Source organism: Euphorbia lathyris, chromosome 1 (assembly GCF_963576675.1).
Source record: "Euphorbia lathyris chromosome 1, ddEupLath1.1, whole genome shotgun sequence".
NCBI classification, from domain to species: Eukaryota; Viridiplantae; Streptophyta; class Magnoliopsida; order Malpighiales; family Euphorbiaceae; genus Euphorbia; species Euphorbia lathyris.
In genome coordinates, this window is record NC_088910.1 from 135,393,880 (window position 1) to 135,413,746 (window position 19,867).

At 38.3% G+C, this 19,867-nt stretch overlaps 1 protein-coding gene and 1 pseudogene across 2 annotated transcripts; one reads left to right on the forward strand and one right to left on the reverse strand.

The window, feature by feature from the left end:
• The first annotated feature begins 357 nt into the window (after positions 1–357).
• On the forward strand, positions 358–13,272 carry LOC136215747 (uncharacterized). 2 transcript variants are annotated; one of them, XR_010682794.1, is made up of 7 exons: positions 358–695; positions 776–837; positions 2,117–2,252; positions 2,413–2,485; positions 2,920–2,985; positions 3,296–3,561; positions 12,809–13,272. XR_010682794.1 is itself a non-coding variant. In XM_066002952.1 (6 exons), the coding sequence occupies exons 1-6, from the start codon at positions 556–558 to the stop codon at positions 3,509–3,511; spliced, it is 693 nt and encodes a 230-aa protein (XP_065859024.1). In that variant the 5' UTR covers positions 358–555; the 3' UTR covers positions 3,512–4,137. The 2 variants fall into 2 exon arrangements, 1 of the variants encoding a protein (XP_065859024.1); XM_066002952.1 differs by lacking the exon at positions 12,809–13,272 and having other exon boundaries at positions 3,296–4,137.
• A 1,326-nt stretch (positions 13,273–14,598) lies between these two features.
• Positions 14,599–19,352, reverse strand: LOC136219566 (uncharacterized; annotated as a pseudogene).
• Positions 19,353–19,867: the final 515 nt, after the last annotated feature.

Here is a 19,867-nt window from a genome sequence, read left to right on the forward strand (position 1 = left end):
CGCAATAGAATTGCTAGTACAACCTCGAAGAACTACTCCCATATCGAAACTATTCTGTGATTAACATACGGCCGCATCAACGTTACACTTAATATGCCAACATCTAGTCTAGTTTCTACTAAATCACTGTCTGTCCCAGTTCACAACGAACCTCCCGAACTTGACCAAGCTCCTCCTTCCGTGCCTCTTCCCATTCTGACAGAAAACGAAATGCATGTGTAACAGCAGTCATTAAGCATACAGGCCCATTAAGCCCAACTGCGGCCCAATGGAACACTTTTTATTAGTTTTCTTACTTATATATGGGAAAGGGTTTATATGATTTTCTAATTATTCAAAGATCCAGGAAATTACAAAATGGGCCAAACATAACGCATACAGGCCCATTAAGCCCAACTGCGGCCCAAATTTAACGCTGTCACTGGCATGGCATGACTAAATGGCGCGAAATGCAATGTCTGATGAATGTTGATTCTCGTTTACATGCTCTGGCGCGAAAATTGTCACTCCCAGTTGCTTCCTTCTCGATTTTAGGGTTTTCAGTTTTGAGGTAAAATGGCCGCTTCTTTACCTCCGGCGAAACGAAGAAGGAAGAGTCACGACGGAGATACCATCGACATGCCATCAAATCCGGCGCCCGTGGTCGTATTTGCTCATGGCGCCGGTGCTCCTTCTTCTTCCGATTGGATGATCAGGTATCAACAAAAAAGGGGAAAATAGTAGAATTTGTTTAAAAATATTGATTATTATGATGAATATTGTTTAAATGATGCAGATGGAAGGATATGTTGAAAGATGCTTTACAAGCTATTGAAGTGGTGACATTTGATTATCCCTGTGAGTCAATTTCATCAGTTCAACTACATCTTATTTTTTGAGAATAATTATTTAAATATGAACTTAGCGTGTTAAAATGATTCGTCTTGTCATAATCACATATGATATATATGTCACACACAAATGATAATCTTGTCAAAGGGATTTCATTTTTTCATTTTGTTTCAATACCATCACTGCAGATCATATTTTATTTCAATAAAGTTCTTTCGGGCCAATTTATACCAAAATGTTAACGTGATACAAAAGACAATTGAATATATATATTTAACTAAATGCAACGTCGGATAAGAATAGATTTGACTCCCTCCGGTCCACAATAGAAGTCTTTCTAGAGAGTTTTTTTTTGTTCCACAATACATGACATTTTGCTTTAATCTATGCACATTAATTTACTTTTACCAAATATACCCCTATTTAAGTTGATTTTTTACTGTGAGAATAGATAAAGTTATTAGTGGATTCAATTAATACAAGGGTAACAAAGTCTTTTATTTAAAATTAATTGCATTTCTTAATTAGTGTGCATTAACTTTAAAAGACTTGTATTATGAACCAGAGGTAGTACATTTTCTGTGGCTTAAAATGTGTCATGTGGCTGCCAAATCAACTATAAAAGTCATAAATATTGGGCATGCTGCTTAGATAGCATATAGCCAATTGTTTTCTGTGCTATGTAACCCTTTCGGATAGGTATAAGGATAAATGGTATAAGGATAAATGGTATTCTATTGGGATAGGTATAAGGATAAATGGTTGGATAAGGATAAAAATATGATAGTCGAGAATTATTATTAAATGCTTGGTATGTGAGATAGGGATAGAGATAAAAATAATACATTTTACTATTTTAACCTTATTTAAACTACATAATATTAATTTGAGGGATAAGATGAACTTTTCCATCCTATTAAGATCGCAGGAGCTTATCCCACCTCCTTATACTACCCCCTCTTGGGTATAGGATTTGAGGGATAAGACTCATATCCCTCTCTTATCTCCGTAACCTATCTCTAAAACAAACATGGGATAACTCGTCGTTTTTTTTATGCCTATCCCCGTGTCTTTATCCCCTCTAACAAACACCCCGTTTGAGTTTTTAGACCCGGAATGACTTTATTATTCAAATAATGAATAAAATGTGAAGTTCAATGCTTTTATTTATCCAAAGGAAATGAAATTCAGACCTTAAAGTTCAACGACTTTCGTTGCATTTTAGCCAGTGAAACATGTAAGGCGTAATAGAGATTATTTATGGTGAATTTGATTGTGTTGGCAGATTTTTCTGGTGGGAAAAAGAGGGCTCCTCCGAAAGCTGAGAAATTGGTGGAGTTTCACAAAGATATTGTGAAGAATACTGTTTCTAAGTACCCTGGGCATCCTCTGATTTTGGCTGGAAAATCCATGGGCTCTAGGTATGATCATCAGAATGTGGAAATGATCTTTTATGGTAACTTGAGATAGTTTGGTTGACTACCTTAAAATCAGAAATTATTTAAAACATACCCTATTTTGTAAATAATAAGAACTAAAAACAATTTTTTCTCTTATTGATTTTGATTGTCTTTTTCCTAGAGTGAGCTGCATGGTTGCTGCTGAGGATGAAATTGAAACATTAGCAGTAATTTGCTTGGGCTACCCACTTAAGGTTTGCTGCCATTCATGTATACATCAAGGTCCCCGAACTTGATCCAAAGAACTGATTGACACTCTGAATTTTAGAGATATACCATTAGCAATTGAACTTATTTAAAGTGATCTATGAACTCCCTTATCTTGCATAAAGTGACTATTGGTGCGCTCAATTTATTTAAAGTGACCTGTTGCCCTTCTAAGCTTGGCTAAAGTGATACATGCTTCAATTTGTCCAAATATCTTCTTACGCTGTCAAGTAACAATAGGGGATTAGTCATGTCACATTGAGCAAGTTCAGAGAGCTACGCAATCTTTTGGACTAAGTTCAGAGGGACCTTGATGTATTCAACCATTTTTATATGAAAGTCAAATCATTCATGTGTTTCTGTTTTATGGTATGTGCTTTTTGTAGAAATTTGAGGTAAACTAATTTGCTTAATGTATCAGGGCACTAATGGAGCTGTGAGGGATGAGACTCTGCTGAAACTTGAAGTTCCAGTATTGTTCGTACAGGTAGGAAACGTTATTTCTGAAAAAAAAAGATATAGCTAGGAAACCTTAATGGAAAAAGAAACGAAACGGAAAAGCGGAAACGCTAATGAAGAAGAGTTTCCGTGCAACATAGACATACACAACCCCTCCAAATTGGCTTTAAAAGTCGATTGTTCTCTGAACTTTGAAAATAACCAATAATCAACTCCTTAAACTTGATTAAAGTGATTTATTGGCTCCCCGAACTTGTCGTGCCACTTTAAACAACTTCAGACGACGGTTTTGTGTTTGATACTGTTTTCTCTATATGCATATTTGTGTCTCTGTGAAGGGAAGCAAAGATGGACTATGCCCACTTGAAAAGTTTAAAGATGTTTGCAAGAAGATGAAATCACAGAATGAAATACATGTGATTGATGGAGGTGACCATTCTTTCAAGATTGGGAAGAAACATCTTCAAACTAATGGATCAACCCAAGAAGAAACTGAAGAAATTGCAGTTCAGGCTATTGCATCATTTGTTTCCCGGTATCTTGGAAGAAAATGATGCAATTTCTGCCTTGAATGGTTTTTGTCTACCTCCTTTCCTGATTACTGGTATGTCTCTGCATCATAGAAGGATAGTTCTGTATGGTTTTGTTTACAGGGATTGGGTACAAATTGTCAGCTCCGTGGTTATCGGAGGAGAACAAATTTAGACTCCACATGTAAAATGTTAGTACTACTGTTTTGTAGATTGAGCAATTTCGGACTTTGTTGAGAACAGATCCAACAGAAGTCAACTTCCCGTTAATTTAGTTCCATGTCTGCGCCACCTAAGGTACAATTTAGCTCTATGATTCCGTTAACTTCGGTTAAAGGTGAACTCTAGTGGAACTTAGGTGATGCAGACCTGTAACCAAATTAATGAGAAATAGGTTTTTATTAGATGTGCCTCAAATGGAGTCTGAAATTGCTTTATCTATAAACGTTATTGCTAACATTACACAGTTTTGTACGTCAAGTCTTAATCCGTACTCCAAATAACTATAGGACTAATCCTTTCGTAACATCCTTATCTATAGCTTAGTTTTCATAGTTTTTGACCCTTGAGCAAATCTGACTTTCCTTGTAAATGATTTTAAGTTTGAACTTGGAAAGGAAGAACCACTTATCGGATGAAAGGTTGTGCAGTATATAACCTCACTTTCTAGTAGATCGAGTTGCAATCTGTAAACTCGAATTAAGGGTCAAAATGGTCTTGAACTGCTAATAGAAGGCTTGCCCTAGGAGAGAGCTAGACGGACTATGGGAATGTGGCAAAGGCTGCTTTATCAAGGAAGTGATAAGAGGCATCAATCCGGGCAGGAGAAGGAAGACCGGGCCCTCACTTCAATTCAAAGAATATGCATGCGGAGGGGGAAGTGAGCCTACGGGGTGACCTGCGGGGTCGGTTACACTGAGACACTACTTCGAATCCTGAAGTTGGCAGCATGGTCAGTTTAGCCCAAATCTAAGTTTAGGTATCAACTCAATTCCAAAATTGGCAAAACTTGACAAATTTTAAGGTATTAAAACTGATTGCTTTTGAGCTATTTTGTTAATTTTTGCTACTTTAGGACTGAGTTGATACCTAAATTTCGATTTGGGCTAAACCGACGCTGCATGCCAATTTCAGGGGCCATTTTGACCCTAAATTCCTGAAAACTTGGGTCACTCGTTGACGTGGGACAAATTAGAAAAAAAAGTAAATAAATAAACACTCTTATAAGGCAATTATATTCATATAGAACTAATTTGGTAAGTTTATTTCATAAAATACACACAAGTCAGATAGAAGTCATACATGGACTTATCAAGCTGCTATACATACAATATTTTAGAACTCTTATTTAGGTATTTATGCTCAATGCTTTTTTGGTACTTTTTTTTCTTCTCATCCAATTCATTATTCATACATTATGTTGGCAGCCCCTCTCTTGACTGATTTCTTAATTCTGCAAACTCTGAGCAGAAAAAAGAAAGAAAAAGAAAGAACATATTAGTAATATCATAGAATATCAGTTATAACTTATATTACACGGAAACAGTAACAGATACTGACACTGAGAAAGCATATTGGCTCTCTGAATTTCCAGAGTGTCTCATCAGCGTTTTGAGCTTGCTTAAAGTTGCATGATTAACTCTTTATGACCACATGGCCGAAGAAGAGCGAGTTTTGACAAATTGAAAAATATACCACTTTATATAGGATTAAACTCTTAAAAGGTGCTAATAAAAGAAATAATTTCTTATATAGGGATAGTTAGAAATTATTTCTTGCGAAGGGGTTGTTTTTAACCCATGGTTAAGAATAGTATCATTACGGTGTGGGCACCGTAATGGATAAAAAAAAACAATATTGTTTTCAGATATATAAAAATTAATATTTTTTAATTTTTATAAATAATTATTATATTAAATAATATTTATGATCCTAAAAAAAGAATATTTATGAGAATATTTTATTATAAATATTCATTAAATATTATTTTGAAAATTGGAAATTAGTTTTTATTTTTTAAATAAATTATTAGACATAAAGTTAAACAAAAATCATCAATTATGTTTTTAACTTGTCTTAAAATCAGAAACTGTACTATTTAACATAGACGCAAGCGGGCTCTTACTGTATATAAATTCGTTACCATCGAAGTAGAAAAACAGAACAGAAAATTTCAGAGAGTATTTTTATTTTTTCTAGTCCTTGATTATATGACAGTTCCATTTTGTATAAATAGAACTTGAAACGACATGTTTGTTTACGAACGAATATAACTATTCACGGACAGACACAACTGTTAACGAAAGAACATGACTGTTCACAAATTGACATGACTATTCACGAACAAACACGACTATTTATAAAATGACGTATTTATTGGTATTTAAATTAATTAATTTCATAATTTTATTCATTTTGTCCAATAAATTTATTAAAATAAAATTTTTAATGAATAGTTATAATAATAAAAATATACATAAAAAATATTAATTTATTTTTTTTTTTGTAAGAAAGGAAAGAAAAAAAAACAACCAAACAAAGAAACACTCAACCCGGGATCAGCCTAGGAAAACTGACTCCCACCACATCCTCCAAAATGAAAGAAGAGATGAAGACCGGAGGAGAAGAGAATGTAGAAAGACCCAACAAACTAGAGTGTCATTCCAACGCGAGACGGTCCGAAACGCGGTTCTACTCCCTATAAATATGAGTAAATCCAATCGAATCAAAGGAGGAACCGATCCTTTTAATGCTTTTAATAATGTTCAGGTGAATCTTGCAATTGTCCTCAGAAATCATTTTAACTGCTTCCTAGTTATCAGATTCCACCAGAAGCTTCTTCACCTCAAGACTCTTAGCAAGCTTCAGACCAGAGAGAATCCCTCAAAGCTTTGCAGAAAAGGAGGAACCAATCCCCAAGTTCTGGGAGAAGCCAGAAATCCACCTGCCACCATCGTCTCGAAGGACCCCTCCTGCAGCAATTCTCCCGTCACTAAGACAAGAACCGTCAGTGTTGAGCTTAACCACACCTTCACTAGGCCTACTCCAGCCTATAAGCTTGACCTCCTTCCTCTGAACATCCCTAGCTAAGAGGTCTTCAGAAAAGCTCTTAATCATGGTATTAATCTTCTTAGAAAAGAAATCAAGGACATTTGGCTGATAGACCGCACCTCCTCCAAAGATATCCTCGTTCTGCCATCTCCAAATCTGATGGCAAGCAACCAAAAAAAGTAGAGCACCTTGATCTCCAGGCAGAAGACTCCCTTTAATACCATCAACAAACCAATCCTCCTCAGAATGTGCAAAAAAAGAAGGAAGCACATCCCTAGGGATAATTTTCCTCCAAACCTCCTTACTCTTCTCACAATCCCTGAGAGCATGGCACAAGGTTTCCTCAAACCCTCTGCATCTAGTACAGGCCCCAGAATCCACCAGGTGCCTCCTTTTCCTGTCTGAATTAGTGAGCAACCTATTCCTAGCCCCAAGCCACAGGAAGCTCCTAATGCGGAAAGGAACTTTCAAGGCCCAAATCATCTTCCACATCCCAGAGGAGGAAGAATCCAAATCCTGATAGAAAGCCTGATAAGCAGATTTACACGAATAGGTCCCATTGTTAGTCAGTGTCCAACAGTAACTGTCCTTGTCCTCATTAAAGATTACTAATGTGAACACCTCTAATAGAAAGGAGCGTTTCAAGGCTTAAGAAAGACTCAAATTTATCCCAAATCCACTCCCCCTCGAAATCCATCACATCAGCGATCTTCCAATCCTGAATGACCACAGGAGGCAAGGAAGTACAAACCTCCAATAAAGGCTTCCCACCTATCCAACTATCTTTCCAGAAACTGATGGACCTGCCATTACCCACATTCCACCCAATCCCAGAACAGAATTCAGAGAAGACCGCACTAATGCCTTTCCAAAGAAAGGAACAATTAACCACTCTGTCTTTAGGCCCCCCAAACACTTTATCCTTTCGGTACTTCCCGCATAAAAGCTGGACCCAAAGAGCCGAAGGAGACTGCCACATTCGCCAAAAGGAGTTTCATAAGTAAGACTTTGTTATTATCTTTGGCCTTCCTAATGTCCAGACCTCCAGAATCCTTAGGCTGACGCACCTCACTCCAAGGAACAAGATGGATCTTTCTCCCCTTCTCGGCCTCCCCCCATAGGAATCTACGGTTAATTTTGTCAAGGTCTTTAAGCACAGGATCAGGAAGATGACAAGCCTCCATAATGTGATTGGGAGTAGCACAATTAACAGATTGAATCAACGTAAGACGACCAGCGAGAGAGAGAGAGTCTTGGCCTTCCACGTGGCACACTTCATGTTAGCTTTATCCAAAGTATCTTTAAAGGACATTTTGGACACTCACTCACTGTGGAGGGGGATACCCAGATACTTCCCGAGAGAGCTCGTCAGACGAATACCCGACAGATCACTTAGCCTTTTACAGACTCCTTGGTTCATATTTTTAGAGCACATCATCCTAGATTTCTGGACATTAAGCTTCTGACCAGAGGCCGAGCAGAAACAGCCAAAAATATCCATAATAATACCCAACTGCTCCTCATTACCTTCCAGAAAGATCAAAACATCATCTGCAAAGAATAAGTGAGTAATCTGGGTACAGAAACTATTGATTGCCACTAGTTTGAAACTCCCATTATCAACAGCGTCTTGGATCAGATGGGATAACCTTTCCATAGCAATAACGAAAAGGAATGAACTCATTGGGTCACCTTGACGGATACCCCGGCCCGGAGAGAATTACTCCGACATATCACCATTAATCATAACTTGAAACACAGGAGAAGAGATACAAGCCTTAATTAACCTTCTCTAACTGCCAGGGATCCTCACTCTCTCCAGACTCTCCATCAGGAAACTCCAGTTGATGCGATCATAGGCTTTCTCCAAATCTAATTTAAGAGCCACAATGCCTTTCTTCCCTTTCCTGATCTTCATGGTGTGGATCATCTCTTGGGCAATCACTACATTGTCCATCATTTGTCTACCAGGCACAAAACTTCCCTGATTTTGATAGATGATCTCAGGAAGAATGCAGCGAATTCTATTAGCCACAATCTTAGTAACAGTCTTATACAGAACATTACAAAGACTGATAGGCCTCATATGCAAAAAGGAAGAAGGCTTCTCAATTTTAGGAATCAGAACCAGAAGGGTTCTATTCACCAGCTCAATATCCTGAGAACCATTAAAAACGCCTAAGATGAAGTTATAGACTATTTTTTAATGATTATTTTTAACTATGGTAAAAAACAACCCCTTGTGAGGAATAAATTTCTAATTATATCTATGTGTAATTATTTACAAAAAAGACCCCTATTTGGAGATTAACCCCTTTATATGCAAGTTCAAGGGCAATATATCACTCTAAGCAATTTCAGGAGGCCAATAGACTTATAGTCTTAAAACGTTAGAAGCTCTCTAAACTTGGTCTGAAAAACATAGACTCTTTAGACTTATAGACTGTCTCGTTGGCTCTATGAACTTGCTCGAAGTTACATGATTAACTCCTTATTTCCACATGGCAGAACAAGGGAAGATTTCGACAAATTGAAAAACACATACCACTTCATATGTGAATATATCACTCTAAGCAACTTTAGGAGGCAAATAGGTCATTTTAAACAAATTCAGGCGTTCAATATATCATTTTAAGCAAGTTGTGGGAGCTAACAAGACCCTCTCTAAATTTAGGAAAACTTTTTGGACCAAGTCGAAGGAACTCCTCATGTATTAACTCAAAAAACTTTAATGACCGCATACGAGATTAACGTTAATTTTCTTAAATTATGGAACACGGTCTGAAACGTTTAGTACAAGTTTCCAAGAGATTTGATCTCCAAAATGTTTCCCGGAACATAAGAAGCTCCCTAAATTTGCTTAAATTTGCATGATTAACTTCTTATGTGCACACGACAAAACAAGGGTGAATTTTCACAAATTGAAAAGTATTCTACTTTAAATGCAAGTTCAGGGGAGCAAATATATCACTCTAAGCAATTTCAGTAGGTCAATAAGCCATTTTAAACAAATTCAGGTGGCCAGTAGGTCAGTTTTAAGCAAGTTCAGGAGGCTAACGAGATAGTTATTAAGTTCAGAAAGCCTTTCGAAAACACACTAAACAAGCAAATTTTCTTATATTACGAAACATGATCCGAAACTTGAGTTTCGATTTCCAAAATCTTTCCCGAAACGTAAAACGTTTTAAAATCAAAGTTTCCGTGCAACATAGAATAACAGTCCTATAATTAACCCAAGAGAAAAATACTTACCTTTAATCACTATCACTGCTGCTGCTGCTACTATCCTTCTTCTTCTTACTCCCACCCTTCTCTTTCTTCTTACACTCAAACTTCTTCTCCTTCTTATCTTTCTTCTCCTTCTTCTCTTTCTTATCCTTCATATTGATTCCATCTTTCGCACCGAAGCACACTGCGCCCTTCGATTCATGGCGCTTTTCGGCCTTCCCCTGCTGAGCATGATGAGTCTGCTGCTGCCCATTGTCTTTGCTGTGAAATAAGTGACCCAACATCCCTTGGCCACGGCTCGATTCATGGTGCTTTTCGGTCTTCTGCCCATTGTCTTTGTTGTGAAATAACTGACCCAACATGCCTTGGCTGCGGCTTGACTCGTGGTGCTTTTCGGTCGTAGCCTGCTGAGCATGATGAGTCTGATGTTGTCCATTGTCTTTGTTGTGACATAGCTGAGCCAACATATCCTGGCCGCGGCTCAATTCATGGTGCGTTTCGGTCTTAGCCTGCTGAGCATGGTGGTTATGCTGCTCATATTCATGGACAGTGTGGGTTTGAACATGTTCTTCCTGAATTGAAAAACACATACCACTTCATATGTGAATATATCACTCTAAGCAACTTTAGGAGGCAAATAGGTCATTTTAAACAAATTCAGGCGTTCAATATATCATTTTAAGCAAGTTGTGGGAGCTAACAAGACCCTCTCTAAATTTAGGAAAACTTTTTGGACCAAGTCGAAGGAACTCCTCATGTATTAACTCAAAAAACTTTAATGACCGCATACGAGATTAACGTTAATTTTCTTAAATTATGGAACACGGTCTGAAACGTTTAGTACAAGTTTCCAAGAGATTTGATCTCCAAAATGTTTCCCGGAACATAAGAAGCTCCCTAAATTTGCTTAAATTTGCATGATTAACTTCTTATGTGCACACGACAAAACAAGGGTGAATTTTCACAAATTGAAAAGTATTCTACTTTAAATGCAAGTTCAGGGGAGCAAATATATCACTCTAAGCAATTTCAGTAGGTCAATAAGCCATTTTAAACAAATTCAGGTGGCCAGTAGGTCAGTTTTAAGCAAGTTCAGGAGGCTAACGAGATAGTTATTAAGTTCAGAAAGCCTTTCGAAAACACACTAAACAAGCAAATTTTCTTATATTACGAAACATGATCCGAAACTTGAGTTTCGATTTCCAAAATCTTTCCCGAAACGTAAAACGTTTTAAAATCAAAGTTTCCGTGCAACATAGAATAACAGTCCTATAATTAACCCAAGAGAAAAATACTTACCTTTAATCACTATCACTGCTGCTGCTGCTACTATCCTTCTTCTTCTTACTCCCACCCTTCTCTTTCTTCTTACACTCAAACTTCTTCTCCTTCTTATCTTTCTTCTCCTTCTTCTCTTTCTTATCCTTCATATTGATTCCATCTTTCGCACCGAAGCACACTGCGCCCTTCGATTCATGGCGCTTTTCGGCCTTCCCCTGCTGAGCATGATGAGTCTGCTGCTGCCCATTGTCTTTGCTGTGAAATAAGTGACCCAACATCCCTTGGCCACGGCTCGATTCATGGTGCTTTTCGGTCTTCTGCCCATTGTCTTTGTTGTGAAATAACTGACCCAACATGCCTTGGCTGCGGCTTGACTCGTGGTGCTTTTCGGTCGTAGCCTGCTGAGCATGATGAGTCTGATGTTGTCCATTGTCTTTGTTGTGACATAGCTGAGCCAACATATCCTGGCCGCGGCTCAATTCATGGTGCGTTTCGGTCTTAGCCTGCTGAGCATGGTGGTTATGCTGCTCATATTCATGGACAGTGTGGGTTTGAACATGTTCTTCCTGATGTTGTTGTTGTTTTTGAATGCATTGAAGGGTGGCCATGGTGATGGTGATATTTGGGGGAAAAAGGTTTGTAAAATTACTTATGTATGTTGAAATCATTGAGGGAGATGCATGTTTATATAGGAAGAAAATGGGTAAATTATATATGTGGTGTATGACATTTGTTCTATTTTACAGTTTAGTGTACAACATTCAATGTCGCACATAAAAGTGTACAACCTGTTCGTGACCTCCAATTAAAGTGTACAACCGGTAATTATGACCGCTCAATGCGCCACATCAGCAAATTGATCTCCTTAAAAGAGCAAATTATTAGAAGTACTCAGTTCTCCATGTCAAATAGAGGACCTCCCATACATATTTTGACACGTGTAACAGGGATCGACATATATTATAAGAAATCCCACTATTTTAATTATTACGTGGGGTCACACTACACGTGTCCAAATATGAATTGGGGGTCTTCCGAGTGACATGGAAAACTGAGTGCTTAATATAAGAACTCCCTTAAAAGTCAAAAGTTAACCAGTTAATACGCCACATCGGAAATTCTGACTTTTATAGAGGTCGAATTGTTGATGTGGCACATTGACTTCGCGTGGACCGGTCATAATTACCGGTTATACACTTTAGTGAGAGGTCACCAAAAGGTTTTAGAGTATTGTGTGCAAAATTGAAGGTTGCACATCAAAATGTGAAAAATGACATGTTGTACACCACATATATTTACCCGAAAAAAGGGGTAAAACTAGGCGAATTACCAAACCAGACTCAGTCGACTCGATTTAGTTCTTTTTATCATCTCAGTTTGGAATCTGTTGTTGTTTTAGGTGTATCTTTGTATTTTGATTCGGCAATGAATGGAATCAAAATATTCGGTTCATTTTTTTTTAAAACCTAATTTGGTTAGGTGTTTGTGTGAATTATTTTGGCACTATGTTATTGGCCTTTTATAGTTCGGTTCAGATCGATTTGAACCGATACACACACTTAAACGAAATGATAATTTGAAAAAAATTGACCATATCATTATCCGATGTAAGTCAAAATCCTTGTTAGTGTAAACAACCGAGCAATTTGCAATTTAACATTTATGGTAATGTAAAAACCAATAGGGATAAGGTGTAAAAATACACCTAATGTTGACGGTTAAAAATAATTTTACTTCTAACAATTTTACACCTAATGATAGGTCATCAATGAGTTCCAGTACCTCAACCATACGGAGCTTACCTTGATCTACGCGAAGCGTAGCCTCAAACATGTGGAGCGTGCCATGTGAAATCAACAGGGATTGTGTGAATTCTTCCAAGGACTTATGTATTTACGATTTTACCCTCGAGCTTGATGTGTATAAATAAGAGTATTTAGCACTCATTTTGGTATTCAGATTTTGTGTAATAAAACTCTATCACATTGAGAGCTTGCGTATTCCTTCTGTCATGCCGTTGAAGTTCTGTTCCATCCGCATCCACCAAGCTCGAGAGTTCCACCTCCAAGTCCCAAGAGACGACTTTGAGTCCGGTTAGTTCGTTCTAAGGGCCGATTCTTCTTTCCTTTCTATTTGTTAATTAGCTTGTACTCTTTCTATATACTAGGCTTGGTTGTATTCTGTACTTACGCGTTCCACATTTATAATATAATATATGACTTACAATTTCAGTTTCTTTATACGTGTTATTCTTTATTGCTTGCTTTGATGCTTATAATTGATTATTATGTAGGTCGCTTACGAGCTCCGAAATCTATTAGGATTTATATAGGTGTTGTCTTACCGGAGTTGACAATACGGAAACCGTAGGAATTGATGTGCCACGGAACTTACGGGCCGTAGTTTCTGATCCTAAGAGTTAAAGTCGCCTTAAGGGGAAATCACGACCCTAGAACCTCACGAAGTTGTTCGGTCTATAGATAGTCATCTTTACAAGAGTAAATTATTAATCGTATATGTTTTGAATTGTTTACCATATGTTATAACTTATCACTACCGTAACACTTCATTAGAGTTTGAATTGCGTAAGTTTGTTTCACCATAGTTTAGGAGTAGATTATAGATTGTCACCCAACTCAAGTCTAAAGTATTCATCGCTCAGATAACGTGTAAAACCGAGTACTTTAATACTTGTAGTTATAAATCCCGTGGATTCAATACCCGGTCTTAACCGGAATGATTACTTGATACGACGGGGTACACTTGCCCCCACGTAGCGTCTAGTAGTGATGCGAACCCACGAGGAACGGTGCCTCGAAAACCCAACAACTAGATTTGATCCCCAAGAAAGCTAACGAATCAGGGTTGGATAGAAAAGAACCTTTGTAAAACGGAGTTGCAAAGACCCAATTCCAATCTCCAACAACCAAGAATAAAACCCGAATGATAAATTGAGACGGAAGAAAACCCCTGCAAAACGAAGTTGCAAAGACCCAATCCCTAGTCTAACTAACAAGGATTCGATTCCGAATTGTTCAGTTGTAGTGCTCCAAAGAACACAAGAGAAACCCTCACTTGAATCTCAAGAGAAGAAATTCCGAACTTTAATTTCAATGATAATCGATGTTTGCCGATTACAATCCAAGAGAAAGCTATAAATACCGAATTCTATTTATCTATAGTCGGACGTAATGGTCCTTACAAAAATAAGGAATAAAATAGGAAGCTAAGGGTATATTGGTAACTTACCTAATTATTAAATAAAACAAAACTAATTGTTGCTGGCATAGGAGTAATTAAAATGATAAAACCACGTTCCACTTCCATTTGTTGATAATTGGGCAGAAGCCAAAATCGTTTAAGCCGTGCCCATGTCAATTTCACGCCACTTTTGTTATGGAGAAACAGAAGCCAAAATCGTCTAAGTTGTGCCCACGTCAATTTCCAGGCCATTTTTGTTATGGAGAAACAGAGGCCAAAGTTGTCTAAGCCGTGCCCACGCCTTAGGAAAACTTCTGAAATTGTTGTTAAATCCTTGAGAACAAAGCCAATCAATCTCGAACATTCTCATGTGAACCTGAATGCTCCGATTGACCTCCGTATTCACATCCCATGCAACTTGAAAGAGATACGACGATTAATGGACCATTAATTTCAGAAACTCCATTTTTATCCGCGATGTCTATCACTTGGACCATATATGTTTGAAGCTCCTCTTCAAACTGCTTGGCTTTTGCTCGGGTAATGGGTCCATCGGGAAGCTTTAATTGAGTGTTGTGAGATCCCAAGTTTGGAATCTGATTTCCATTCTCATCATTCCCTCCCTCCTCAAGAGGATTCGTCCACGAATCACTATCTGCATCATAGAAGGATAGATCAGAAACATTAAAAGTAGCAGAAACATTATAATCACTAGGTAGGTCTATTTTGTAGGCATTATCATTCACTCGCTCCAAAACTCGAAATGGTCCATCGCCTTGAGGTTGGAGCTTATTTTTACGGAGTCTAGGAAATCGCTCCTTTCGAAAATGCACCCACACTAAATCACCGGGAGCAAACACAACTCGTTTACGATGTCGATTCACTTTTGAAGCAACCCATCGATTCTTCTTTTCAATATGCTTGCGAACCTTCTCATGAATGGATTTCACTAACTCAGCCTTTTCAACGCCATCTGTACTAGACCTTGCATCCACAGGTAAAGGTAACAAATCCATAGGAGTAAGAGGGTTAAGTCCGTCAACAATCTCAAATGGAGAAAACACAGTAGATGAATGAATGCTACGATTATATGCAAATTCAACCATAGGCAAACACACTTTCCAACTTTTAAGATTTTTACCGACTACCGAACGCAATATTTGACCAAGGGTTCGATTAACGACCTCAGTCTGTCCATCCGTTTGGGGATGACAAGCAGTAGAGTATAAAAGCTTAGTACCCAGTCGACTCCATAAAACACGCCAAAAATGACTCAAAAACTTGGCATCTCGATCGGATACTATAGTCTTAGGGACTCCATGTAACTTAACAACCTCACGAAAGAAAAGATCGACAACATTAGTAGCATCACCGGTTTTATGACAAAGATAGAATCGCGACCTTTCTTTGTTCGAGGTAACCCTACAATAAAATCTATGGAAATATCTACCCAGGGTTCCTTGGGTACAGGTAATGGTGTGTAAAGACCTTGAGACAAAACCTTAGACTTGGCCCTTTTACAAGTGATGCACCTAGAACAAAACCTATTGACATCCCTACGCATTTTTGGCCAAAAGAAATGTTCATGCAGAATATCTAAAGTTTTTCTAACCCCAAAATGCCCCATTAAACCACCACTGTGAGCTTCCCTAACAAGTAATTCTCTATATGAACATTGTGGGACACAAAGTCTATTCTCACGAAACAAAAATCCATCAAGTATATAGAACTTGTCCACATCAGACTTACCAAACAAAGAGTAAATGTCACCAAAATCAACATCACCATGATACAACTCTTTAAGATGTTCAAATCCCAAGAGCTTGGTAGTTAATGAAGTTAAGAGAACATACATGCGTGATAGTGCATCAGCCACCACATTTTCCTTACCTTGCTTGTACTGGATGGTATAAGGAAAAGTCTCAATGAATTCCATCCACCGGGCATGCTGCCTGTTTAATTTCCCTTGCCCTTTGAGATGCTTCAGGGACTCGTGATCAGAATGAATAACAAACTCTTTGGGCCAGAGGTAGTGTTTCCATGTCTCCAATGCCCGCACTAGAGCATATAGCTCTTTGTCATATGTGGGGTAATTAAGTGCAGCTCCACTCAGCTTTTCACTAAAGAAAGCGATCGGTCGTTTATCCTGCATCAAAACAGCACCAATACCTATGTCGGAGGCATCACATTCAATCTCAAATGTTTTCTCAAAGTTAGGTAATGCAAGGACATGAGCAGAACATAATTTATCTTTCAGAGTATTAAAAGCATTCTCCTGTGCTACCCCCATGAAAATCCAACTGTTTTTTTAATCACCACTGTGAGGGGAGCAACTAAAGTGCTAAAGTCCCTCACGAATCGTCTGTAAAATGATGCTAAGCCATGAAAGCTTCGGACCTCAGACACATTACTAGGTGCAGGCCAATCACGAATTGCCCTTACCTTTTCCTCATCTACTTCAATTCCCTTAGCAGTCACAATATAACCAAGAAAAATAATTCGATCCGTGCAAAAAGAACACTTAGACATGTTAGCATACAATTTTTCCTTTCTAAGCACATCAAAGACACTCTTCAAGTGAACTATATGCTCTTCTAATGACTTGCTATACACCAATATGTCATCAAAGTAAACTACCACAAACTTGGCTATAAATGCACGCAACACATGATTCATTTAAGCGCATAAAAGTTGATGGTGCATTAGTTAGACCAAAAGGCATAATGAGCCATTCATACAAACCGTGTTTAGTTTTAAAAGCAGTTTTCCATTCATCCCCTTCTCTCATTCTAATCTGATGGTATCCGCTTTTTAAATCTATCTTACTAAACACTACAGCTCCATGTAATTCATCCAAGATATAATCTAACCTAGGGATAGGATGACGATACTTTACCGTTATGTTGTTGACAGCTCGACAATCAACACACATTCTCCAGCTCCCGTCTTTCTTAGGCACAAGAAGCACAGGAACAGCACATGGACTCATCGACTCTCTCACGTATCCCTTAGCAAGAAACTCTTCCACTTGGCGTTGTAATTCCTTAGTCTCCTCAGGGTTACACCGGTAAGCTGGACGGTTAGGGATAACTGCTCCAGGTACTAAGTCGATCTGGTGTTCAATGCCTCGAATGGGTGGTAACCCTTCAGGCAAGTCTTCAGGCATCACATCTTGATACTCCTGCAAAAGAGAAACACAAGAACGAGGCAGGACATTGTCAGCTTGATTTACATACGCGTCTTTATAAATAAGTAATAACACAAGCTTATTCATAGAAAGAGCATACTTAACCTCACTGGATTTTGCAAAGAAATTGACCTTACTTCGCCCACACTGTTATTCTCTCTTGATTCTCCTTTTGCATGTGGGCCCTCTCCTTTTATACTCTCAGAACTATTTTTACCTCGACTCTCTCGCTCCTTGGCCACATCAATATCAATTATCTCTCTTTTTTCCAGATTTGGCTTTTCTCTCCCCAAGTCCCCCTTACCATCACTCTTCTGATTATGCTTTTCTCTCAAATCTCTCAGTTTATCAATGGACTTAGGTGCCTTGCTAGAAACAGCCCCACTGCGGTCTCTGAGCTTAATTTGATCCTCATAGACCTCTTCTGGTATCAAGGGAGCGAGAATAATTTTCCTTCCATCATGCATAAAACTATATTGATTCTTTCTCCCTAAATGCATAGCATTTTTATCAAACTGCCATGGTCTACCTAGCAAAATATGACCGGCTTGTATAGGAACTACATCACAAAGCAAATCATCTTGGTATTGTCCAATCTTGAGTGACACCAAAACTTGCTTATTAACCTTTATTTCCCCACAATCATTTAACCATTGCAATTTATAAGGTGTGGGTGCTTTGTTACTAGCAATCCTAACTTCTCTACCAAAGTAGTACTAGCTACATTAGCACAACTAACACTATCAATAATCACACTACATACCTTGGTTTGCACGAGACATCGAGTATGGAAAATATTTTCCCGTTGTTTCTTATCTTCGGCAATCTTCATTTGAACACTCAATAGTCGTAAGATGACTAGTGATTCTCCCCTCTCGGCTTTAGTGTAGCGGTCTGCCTCATCAGAATCAAATTCCCCTTCATCTTCATCTACCTCACACTCACTCTCACTATCAGTGACCACTGCACCTCCTCTCATCACCATAACTCTTCTATTCGTGCATTCAGAAGCTATGTGCCGAAGCCTAAGCATTTGAAACATTGAATTTTACTTGCTCTCGGCTTTTCCTCTACTTTCTGCTTGTTCTTGTCAGTGGAGTCTGTCTTAGGTGTGGGTTTATCAAACTTGGATGGATTTCTGCTTCCCCTCTCTTGACTTCCCCATCGGTTCTTCCAATTAGAGTTGGTAGATGAGGAACCCCCATTGTAGGTTCTAGCTTCCTTCCTCTCATTAAGTTGGCGTTCTGCTGTCTTTGATGCATGCACCATGTCTTCCAAATCCACACAATGCTGAAATTCGACAATATTGGCTATGTCCCGATTAAGGCCAGCAAAAAATCGAGACTTGGTAGCTCTCTGATCTTCCACTACATCGGCTCTCAACATTGCCATTTCCATCTCCTTATAGTAAGCATCTACGCTCTTAGAGCCTTGTCGAAGGGATTGCAATTTTCTGTATAAGCCATCATAGTAATCATTAGGAACAAAACGCTTCCTCATAACATCTTTCATCTCACCCCACGTGTCAATTTGTGGCTCTCTGCTTCTAAATCTAGAGGTGACAAGCTGATCCCACCAAACTAATGCATAGTCTGTGAACTCAATCACTGCTGCCCTCACTTTCTTCTCCTCAGAATAATTATGACAGTCAAATAGGAGTTCAATTCTTTTCTCCCATTCTAGGTAAGATTCAGGATCATCCTTACCATTGAATGAAGGAATCTTCAGCTTCACATTTCCAAGACCTCTGTCTTCTCTGTCTTGTTTCTCATGTTGCCAAACTCGTCTATCCCGGTTATCACGTCGATTTTGTTCTTCGGCGTTGCGTGCTTCTTCAGCAACTCTATGATTCTCCTCAATCACATCCATACACTCCATCAACCGGTTTAACAAGGTCAATACTCGTTCCTCCGCCATTTTTGTTCTACAAAAAAAAAGAAACACAACCAAACAGATAACGTTGAACAAACACAAGAAAAAAAAATTAATCCAAGCTCACAATCCTCTCGGTGTTTCACTCAATTCTTTGGCTTTTCACTCTGATACGCTCACCACTCGTTGCCTTTTACCGCTCGATTTCTCTTATTGTGCTCTTTAAAGCACTCAATAGAATAAATTCAGTTTCAAAATCCCGAAAATTCAAACCGGAATTAAATCCTACAACCTAAGAAGCAAAACGATAAACAAAAACGGATCGCAGATAAACAAGTCGATGACAAAAAATAATGTGACGATATGGAAGTATAACACGAAACGATAATAATGCAAATACGAATGACACTGTTCAAAATTTAGTTTGCAATCTCCTCCTTTCACTCTAATTTTGAAAGCACCTAAGTTTGTGCTGTACTTTGAATTGGAAATATCAATTCTTTCTTGTGACTTTTTTTTCGATTTTTTTTTAATGCTGCTTTACTTTTTTCTTTTTGAAT